Source organism: Anabrus simplex, chromosome 1, assembly GCF_040414725.1.
Source record: "Anabrus simplex isolate iqAnaSimp1 chromosome 1, ASM4041472v1, whole genome shotgun sequence".
NCBI lineage: Eukaryota > Metazoa > Arthropoda > Insecta > Orthoptera > Tettigoniidae > Anabrus > Anabrus simplex.
In genome coordinates this window covers 577,947,706-577,958,444 of record NC_090265.1, presented here as the reverse complement: position 1 = coordinate 577,958,444, position 10,739 = coordinate 577,947,706, and the positions used below count along the sequence as shown (strand labels likewise).

The following is a 10,739-nucleotide window of genomic DNA, read 5'->3' as shown; positions in this document are numbered from 1 at the left end:
CGCCAGCTCTTTCAATTTGACACCCGTAGGCGACCTGCGCGTCGTGATGAGGATGAAATGATGAAGACGACACATACACCCAGCCCCCGTGCCAGCAAAATTAGCCAATTATGGTTAAAATTCCCGACCCTACTGGGAATCGAACCAGGGACCCCTGTGATCAAAGGCCAGCATGCTAACCATTTAGCTATGGAGCCAGACGGCATGTGGAAATCTCTGGCGACACATTTGGGTTCACCCAACAAAATTCAGACACCCAAGAGATATTATTATTATTATTATTATTATTATTATTATTAATATGCTGTCCGGCTCCATGGCTAAATGGTTAGCGTGCTGGCCTTTGGTCAAAGGGGTCCCGGGTTCGATTCCCGGCAGGGTTGGGAAAGATAATCATCGTTGGTTAATTCCGCTAGCACAGGGGCTGGGTGTATGTGTTGTTTTCATCATCATCATGACACACAGGTTGCCTATGGGCGTCGAATCAGAGAGACCTGCACCTGGCGGGCCAAACATGTCCTCGGACACTCCCGGCACTAAAAGCTATACACCATTTCATTTCATTATTATGCTAGTGGGCTGTGCTGATGATATAGCTGTTCTGATAGTAGCTAGAAATTTAGAGCTGGCTCAGTTTAAGGTAAATCAAGTGATGGGACTGGTGAAAGACTGGATGGTGAATCACAGAGTACAACTGGCATATCATAAAACAGAGATAGTTCTCTTGACAAGAAAAAGGATCACAACTGTTATTCCAATGTATACTGGAAAAACAGTAATCAAAACATCTAGAAGTATAAAGTATCTTGGTGTAACACTTGATACCAAACTTACATTTTTGGATCATATCAAACAGGTGATGGATAAGGTGGTGAAAACAACTACTGCGCTGAGTAGATTAATGAGCAACGTTAAAGGTCCGAAGTCTAGCAAACGACAACTTCTGATGTCGATAGTTCACTCGACACTTCTTTATGGTGCTGAAGTCTAGGCTGAATCTCCGAAGTTTGGAAAATACCAATGAAGGAAAGCTGCAGTACAGCTGAGAGCAGCTTTGCATATTACAAGCGCATATCGCACAGTATCCGAACCTGCAGTTCTTACAGTAGCAGCAGTAGCACCGATTGATTTACCTTAGAGAGGCAATAATAATAATAATGTTATTTGTTTTACGTCCCACTAACTGCTTTTATGGTCTTCGGAGACGCCGATGTGCCGGAATTTAGTCCCGCAGGAGTTCTTTTACGTGCCAGTAAATCTACCGACACGAGGCTGTCGTATTTGAGCACCTTCAAATACCACCGGACTGAGCCAGGATTGAACCTGCCAAGTAGGCCTTAGAGAGGCAGGAAGTCTGGCAAACTCAAGGCGAGCTCAGAAAGAAGTGTGCTAAGGAGCTAATCTATGGGCAACGAATGGAATGATGGCAGCAAAGATGGGAGGAAGATCCTCAAGGAAAATGGACTAAGCGGCTGATACCATGTTTAGCTGATTGGGTTGCACGAGCTCATGGTGAGGTTAACTGTTATCTTACGCAACTCTTGACGGGTCACAGATACTCACGGAAATTTCTACAGAGAATAGGTAGAGCGAGTGATCCGGCGTGTATTTAATGCAATGATGCTGACGATGTACTTCACACATTTTTTGTATGTTATCATTGGTCAACATAGAGAAGATGTTTAGTAGCTGAGCAAGGAAAACTGATGCCAGAAACTATTGTGTAGGTGATGCTACAAAACCAAGAATCTTGGGATCAGGTAGCAATATATGAAGAAAACATCCTGCGTAAGAAAAAGAGGTATTTCAATGCTCATGACTGGCAGTAAAGGAAAAATAAAGGAAGAAGAAACCTGAGAAATTACAAGCATAACACAACCCTAAAGTAATGCGAGAGCAGTTCCGGGGCGGAGGTATACGTCGTGGGAAAAGGGTGTGTGGGTTTTAGTGAGTAGGAATCTCACACGCTTGTGGAGTGCAGACCCTCACAAGTGTCTCATGAAAGATTTCTCACACTCCCATGTAAAAAATAAAAATAAATCATTACCCCTGATCTGCTGCTGTGAATGAACAATCAGACATGTAGGTGCATAATGCTATTTTATGAAGGTGGAAGAACACGAACAGAAATTTTGGATCCATAGAAACTAAGTCGTACAAAAACCACACAATTTCAAATTTGAGGAAAGGGACTTTCGGGCCACTCTGTAAAAAGCAATGTTACAGACAATGTGAGTAAATTGTTTTATGGAACATCATATCTTCTGGTTACAAACTTTAAGATATAATTTTATGAGGAATTTACACTAGGGGAAGTAAGCTTCCTTTAAAAAGAAAAAATTATCATGTACTGTCCAAGATTCAAACTCCAAAAAAATTTACAAAGAACACTGAATTACTACAACCTGACAGCTAAAAATATGAATTATACATGATAATATCCAAATTACCATAAAAAAGCAGGAACAGATATAAGTGCAAATCATTAACTTTTTTGTTTTTTGTTTTTGCTATTTGCTTTACGTCGTACGGACACAGATAGCTCTTCTGGCGACGATGGGATAGAAAGGGCTAGGAGCGGGAAGGAAGCGGCAGGGGCCTTCATTAAGGTACAGCCCCAGCATTTGCCTGGTGTGAAAATGGGAAACCACGGAAAACCATCTTCAGGGCTGCCGACAATGGGATTCGAACCCACTATCTCCCGAATACTGGATACTGGCCACACTTAAGCGTCTGCAGCTATCAAGCTTGGTAAAATCATTAACAAGCAATTAAGCATCCAACAATATGAGAAATATGTCGGCTGTAATGGGGATACTCATCAATCCACCAAAAAATGGTCAATCTCATTTCTGGATTCACAGCATTATTTAAATGAATAACTTCAATTATAGAAGAATCTTTAAAAGAGATTTGGTCCTTGATCAACTGATGAATAACACCAAGGATTATTCTTTTGTTGCTCTTTCATGTAAGAAGAAATTCTGGTACTTATGCCATACAACAAGAACATCAACACAATACCAGTTCTGAGAAAAATACTCATCAACATGTATAACATTATAAATCTTAGGTCAGTGCCGAAGTCAAGATTTTCTCGCTGCTCATTTGCATGTGATAAAATTACTTCACACAAATCTAACAATACTGCCATAAAATTCTAAAAAAGAAAAAGATCGTCCTGCATCTCAACCGCATCAAACAATAAATTGTACGTAAAATGTACAACTTGTCCTCCAACAAAAATCAGTGCGTTGGCTGACTCTCTGTCACACTTCCTTCATTCTAACACCTCCCAGTTCACTTTAAGGTTTAGGCCTCGCTTTTTCAAACTGTTGTATAAACCACGCATGTTTGTCCAGCGTTGCTAGCAGACCTTCTTTATTAACAGGATCACTATTAGGAGAATAGTCTATTTCATTGTTACTCAGTGTGGTCATCCTGCCACCCACAGCCTTGATTATGGCATTACCTGCACAGGTATCCCATTTCTTGATATCTGTTAGGTGAAGATAGGCAGAAACTTTACCCTGGACCAACTCCAAAGATTTATATCCTGCAAAGAATAACCAAGGAACATAATTATCAAGCACATGAGTATTTTAAAATCATTCCTATAATTAAAAATTATCAGGTAAGCACAAGCAAGAAATTTTTATCTTGATGTTTCAACTTGATGGCTGAGTGGTCAGAGTCGAGGGTTTCTAATCTTAAACAGTTAATTCCCTTTGCTCATTGACTGGGTGTTCATGCCCAGGGGTGTATCTAGAAAATAATGGGTGGGGAGGGGTGATACGGTGAATGTAAATACAGACTGTCTCATATCGAGACTGGATAATTTATTATGTTATGACACACTTTAAGAAAACTGAAAAGCATGACAGAATAAACAAATCTACAGCACATTTAATAAACACAACATGGAATCATTGTCTCATTGATAAGAAAAACATTCAATGATTTTGTATATTACTGTTGTTTAGAGATTAATTTTGGATTGGAGTTACTTCCCAATAAAGCCATAGGTTACAACACATTCACTGATTAACAAAAATCACTCTTATACTACCAGGAAGGCAGTGGTTAACTTTTCCAAAAATATCTAGCACAGTGTCACGCCAAAGCATTCAACTGATCAATAGGTTTCTAATTTCCTTCAAGTAGATCGTTCACTTCCGACTCATTGGCTGAATGGTAAGCGTTGAGGCCTTCGGTTCAGAGGGTCCCGGATTTGATTCCCAGCCAGGTCGGGGATTTTAACCATGTCTGATTAATTCTTCTGACATGGGGACTGGGTGTTTGTGTTTGTCCCAACACTTTCCACTTCATATTCAGACAACACGCTACACTACCAACCACCATAGAAACACGTAATACTGATTACATCCCTCCATATAGGGTTGGCGTAAGGAAGGGCATCTGGTCGTAAAACATGGCCTAATCCACACGTGTAACACAGTTCACACCCAGAACCCCAAAGATGTGGGAAAAGCCATAGAAGAATAAGCAGAAGAAGAAGGAGGAGGAGAAGAAGAAGAAGAAGAAGAAGGATCTTTCACTAGGTGCTGTTGGAAATAGATCATGAAGATGCTACCCATAACATATTATACAGAAACTAAGTAACTTATCACCAGGACTAGGATTTTTAGGTGCAAATTTCAGATGAAAAAGGAACAGAAAAGGTGCTGGTTTATTCAACTAATTCAACAATTTCTCTTTCCTCTATTCTAGTTTATTGAATTACAAACAAGTACATCAAATTATCACTCATCAAAAGAAGAAAAAAACATGAAGCTGTTGTACTTCAAGACATTAAGCATCTCTACATTTTAACAGTAAGTCTGTTTCTATTAGGAGATAGAATGTCTTTGTAGATGCTAAAGCTTCTTTCAACATCCACAGAAACCAGTGGGGCAAACTTTGTATTCACTCGGAATGGCAACTCTACAGATGTGGCGAATTCCTCAATGTCTGGATTCTTCTGAAGACTAGACTCAAGTCTGTCTTTGGCAAAGCCATCTAACTGCTCCCTCATGGAAGTAAAATAATTCCATTATTTTTCCTTTTCCAGACCTTGTTCTTCTAATCATTTAATAACTGCAGTTAGGTACTTGTAACTATGGGCACAATATAGTTCTGTCTGCAAATTATGTTTCTCCGGTAACAGAAGTTGCTGCGCATTGGAAATTGCACATGCATCGGCTGGATCCAAAGAAAGCAGAAACTCTCTAATTTTGTCAAAATTCTCACAGAACATAGCAGTACACTCATTCCATGATCCCCAGTGAGTAATGACTGGGAAATTAGGAAGGGGCAGGCTAGTGGTTTTCCTGTAGGTAACAACACAACTCTGAGCTTTCAGTAGAATCGTCTTCAAGGCAGAGATGAAAATTTATCTGATATGTCGTATTCGTTCCTTATGGATTCACAAACCCTGTGAAGGACATGAACCAAACATGTCACATGCTTCAACTTAGGAAATAAAGGTGTCAGTTGGTTAACAGCTGAAACCATGTATGGAGCTTGGTCCGAAACCACAAGAAGTAGATTTTCAAACTCGAGACCAGTAGGCCAGAGATTTTGGCAGAAGTCCATAATTGATTGCATTACTGTACTGGCATTGGCTTTCTGCAGCTCATACATTTTTAACAACATGGGCTTGACATTCTCCCCTGCCAAGGGAAAAACTAAAATGTTCAAAACATATCCTTCCATTGAATCTATGGTTTCATCCACAATGATTCCCACATCGCAAGCAGACACTTTCTTCTTGATTCTTTGTATGGTTTCTTGGTAAACAGGCTCCATTTAGTTTTTTCTTCAAGTACTCTCAATGGGCATTGACATCTTTGTGTATTTTTCAAGAAATCCCTTGAAGGCTGGATAGTTCACCTTATTGAGTGGAATTCCTGCTTGTGTAAGAGCTGCACACAAATCAATGTTTAATTCCATCAAATTTAGGCTTTTTGAAGAACTCTGTTGAAACGCATTTCATAATAAAGGTTGCTGCAATTTGTTTGCTTGAAGTCTTATTCATTTGATGCTTAGAGCTGGAAATGTGTTGTTTGATGCGATCTTGCTGGTGTTTTTCATCTAACAAAATTCTTGAATCACAAATAGTATATCGCATAACAGTTCCATCAGTGTCTATGAAATCTTGTTTGAATTCCTGAGCCACAGCAATAAATTGGGCACTGGACACCTTTGGCATGGTAAAATTTAGTAGTATACTCATTTAGTAATGTAACAAAGGGCTAACACCAGTTCACTTGCTAACTCAATACGACAATCACACAACTCATTCTCACGTTCACTCACTGTCCACACTATCTTATAATACCACGACAGTTACCAGAATGTTCTCATTCATGCTCGAACTGCAGTCTCTGATTTCTAGTAGCTTCGAGCAGAACCGAGTCTCAATTCTCGGAACTACACGGGTGCGGTTGCTGACATCTCTGCGTCACCAGTCTACGCGTTCATGCAAACAGATGATGTCTCTCACAGTAACAAACTCACATTCACCAACAGTAGGCTACTGATTCTGGTGGGATAGAATTACTCATTGTCAATTGCATTATTGCGGGCTACATTATAGCGGTAAAGCGAGAAAAAGAGGTTTTGTCGAGCACACAATTATTTTCCATTGTTGCAGGTGTGCTTTCAACTCCCGTGTGGTGTTTACTGAAAGAGGTAGGCTTACTGTTTGCACGTACACAGCAAGCTGAGGAGACATTATTTTTACTTTTTTGCAAGTTGCTTTACGTTGCACCGACACAGATATGTCTTATGGTGACGACGGGGCAGGAAAGGGCTAGGAGTGAGAAGGAAGCGTTCGTGGCCTTAATTAAGGTACAGCCCCAGCATTTGCCTAGTGTGAAACCACGGAAAACCATCTTTAGGGCTGCCGACAGTGGGGTTCGAACCCACTATCTCCCGAATACTGGATACTGGCCGCACTTAAGCGACTGCAGCTATCGAGCTCGGTGAGAGAGACATTAATTGAAAGTTAAATATTTTATATTGATTAGAAATCTTATAGAATAAATTGGAATTAAAATTTAAAAAGGGGGGAAAGGGGGAGAAAAGGGGATTATGGGCATAGTTGGGGAAAAAAAAGGATAAAGGTGCATGAAAAATGCCCTTTTTTTTTGCAACTAGAAACAAAATTTCACACAGATATCTTTCCGAACAGCTTTAATTTACCCTAACAAAAAAGGTATGAACCTAAAAATCCTAACCCTGTTCATCACACACATCCAGAGCTTCCAGAAATGTTCCCTGCTTTGTTGCATCTAGTTGGCTGTGATTACACTCACATGAAGGGAAGTTTTTGCAACAAAGTAACTTAAAGTTGCATCACTTCACAATGGATTAAATGTATATTTTTATGCTACTGGAAAGATATTTAAAAATGTACAGGAATGAAATATACTGAAATAATGTGTTGTGTATTATACTACTAACAACTACATTCAATGTGTTTTTCCACACATATTCTCTAACCTGAAGTCAGAACTAAATCATTTTTCCTTCTTTAATTGATTTATTTTGGGATTTTTTCAGCAAGAGGAGAGGGCATATCCTCTAAATAGCACCTGGTACATCTCTTGTTTTTGTATGAAATGCATGTCCAACTTCGTAGCGTAATGGTTAGTGTTATTATCTGCCGTCCGCACGGGCCCAAGTTCGATTCCCGGTACTGCCAGAAATTTAAGAATGGCAGGAGGGCTGGTATGTGGTTGAAATCGTACATGCAGCTCACCTCCATTGGGGGTGTGCTTGAAAAGAACTGCACCACCTCGGGATGAGGACACGAAGTTACGTATTAAATAAATATCATGTTTTTGCTGATTCCAACACTGCTACAAACCTTTACAAAGGCTGCACCTGACTAGCATTAGCTAAAGACATTTAAAAATGTTAAATCTAAATGTTATTGTACGTATATCAGAGATGACAGAACCGGGGGAGTTGGCCATGCGGTTAGAGGCACGCGGCTGTGAGCTTGCATCCGGGAGATAGTGGGTTCGAATCCCACTGTCGGCAGCCCTGAAGATGGTTTTCCGTGGTTTCCCATTTTCACACTAGGCAAATGCTGGGTCTGTACCTTAAGGCCACGGCCGCTTCCTTCCAACTCCTAGGCCTTTCCTATCCCATCGTCGCCACAAGACCTATCTGTGTCGGTGCAACATAAAACCACTAGCAAAAAGAGATGACAGATAATGATAACAATTCCATCACTAAGATCTGAGAATCACAACGTATATCCAAACCCTGTCCCATTTTTTTTTTTTTTTTTTTTTTTACACGGTCAGGTATGACCTGAGATCACCCTTCGTAGTGAGTTTTTACAATCAGATTCCTTCCTAACATCAACCACATCAGAGGAGCTAATGAGATGAAATGAATGACGTGGTGAATGATATTAGGAAGGGAGGAGGTGAAACTCTGTGCCAGCACATAGGCTACTCCTGTCAAATAACACCAAGGGCCACCCTGCTCAAGGCTTAACGTCTCCATTCCGTTGGACAAATCACGATCAACAGAATCATATGCCCTCACTCCATATTAACACTTCAGAGAGATTTGGAATTGAATCCAGGCTTCTGGCATGCAATATACTGTTTCTTTAGAAACTGTACACCACCACCTCACCTACCCTGATGGCCAATATTCTGATACAGCATACAGCATATCAGCATACAGACTAGATGCCTTAACGTTCAATGCCACCAGGCAGGCTATCTGAGAATCCCAATCACTCTAACAAAACTGCAATATTGTCTATCACAGCACAAATGAAAGTCTCACGACTGATCAGGAAAATCTTCCTCATCATCAATGGAATCTGACAAACCAAAGTAGACTAGACAAAGTGACTAGTAAGACACCCACAAGGATCTAACAGAAGTCAATCTTGTCCCACTGGCAACTACACGGACTACATATAGACAGAAAAACAACTCATACAATTTCACACCCAAGGAAATGATGGCAAGAAATTTGAAACTCAAAAATACACAGACACAGTATGATGATGATGATGATGATGATGATGATGTTTCTGGTTTTATATCCCATGAACTACTTTCATGGTTTTTGGAGATCTAGAGTATTCAGAATCACTATCAGTGATTTCTAGCACAAGTACAGAATGCAGCAACTGACAGTATATTTGCTAGTAAGCAGCCTGACCACTTTGTGACTGTAAAATGAGAAAGTGAGGAATGAATTATTCTTGATATCAAAAACAAATAATGACCAGGTTTTGAAAATTCCTCTCATTGTTTGCCTAATAATTTTGTAGTAGTGGCACGTAGACAGCTTCCAATCTAATTTTCACATTTCATTTGCACTGACAATAAAACTCAGTATGCTCTCGAGAGTCTTTGTGCATGCCAATAACCCTAGAATCATAAACTTTCGTCTCCCAGACTACGCACCCCTGTAGTTTCTGCGGGAATTTCCAGACGCTAATGAACTGTGCTTTCCCCCTCCATCTAATCTTCCCCAGCTATCAACAATAAGTGCTGATCTTGATTTCAAGCAAAAAGGTCCAGTTGCTTGTTCACTGCGATATGACCGTCGTCTGAGAGACGAAAGTTTATGATTTGTGAAAGTATTCGTGATTTGTACATAGCTGTAAATAATGTGAATATTTGGTTTATTATAGTAATGTTTTCTTATACGTAATATGTAAGCTTAATAGGATACTGAAATGGAAAATCTAGCGCACGATGATGAATTGATAGCAGCAGTTCTTTCTGAATTAGACAGAGAACCACTCTCTTCAGGAGACATTAGTGGTAATGTATTTCGTGAATGAAATTACCCGGGCAATACATGGATCAAACAGAAATATTACGACAGACAATTGGTTCACCTCAATTCGTCTGGCTGATTATCTGCATTGCGACAATAACCTGACAATCATTGGAACAATGAGAAAAGACAAGCCACTGATACCACCAGAGATGAAAACAGTCAAAGTAAGGAAGCTTGGGTCCTCCATGTTTTGTTATAATGGTATAAAAGCAATGGAATCCTATAAAGGAAAATCAAACAAGAATGTAATCCTCCTTTCTACATGAAGTATGAACAATAGCAGCCAGTGGGAAACCAGATATGGGGGAGGACTACAATGGGACTAAAGGTGCCGTGGACACTTTGGATGAAATGTCAGCATTGATGCCCTCTTTGATAAAAACGAGAAGATGGCCAATGTGTATCTTTTATTGTATGATTAATACATCACTTGTCAATGGACACATTATTTATCTGCATAAGATGGTTGAAAAATGCCAAAATCCACTTTCAAGGTGAGAGTTTGCAAAGGATATATCCAAAATGCTAATGGCTCCATAGCTGCAAGAGAGACTTCAGACACCAACTTTAAGGCGCAACCTGAAGAGGACCATCGCTGAAATTCTTGGAAAAGATGGCATTCCTGAAGAGCCTCAATCAGGTACTGCTGAAGGAAGAATAATTTTTGCGTTTTGTCCATCAAATAAATGAAGAATGACCAGATTCTTTTGTAAGACATGCCGAAGGCACTTGTCTTCATCACCAGGCAAAACAGTGCACTGAATGTGTCTATTGAAGAAAAACTGACCAGAGTGTATTGTCATCACTACGTGTGGTAGTTTTAAGTATAATATTCTGTATTTTGTGCAAAGTGTTTGGTTTATGCATATTAAAGTGCTTTTCTTTTTGGTAGTCTGACAGACGAAAGTTTA

General features: G+C 39.8%; 1 protein-coding gene across 1 annotated transcript in view; it reads right to left on the bottom strand.

Moving 5' to 3' along the window:
• Window positions 1-462: 462 nt before the first annotated feature.
• Window positions 463-10,739, bottom strand: part of LOC136857156 (putative inositol monophosphatase 3) — an 88,993-nt gene continuing 78,716 nt past the window's right edge. The window contains exon 5 of the mRNA XM_067135586.2: window positions 463-3,556. Within this exon, the coding sequence (XP_066991687.1) occupies window positions 3,306-3,556 (251 nt within the window). The 3' untranslated portion in view covers window positions 463-3,305. The remainder of the gene's footprint in view (window positions 3,557-10,739) is intronic.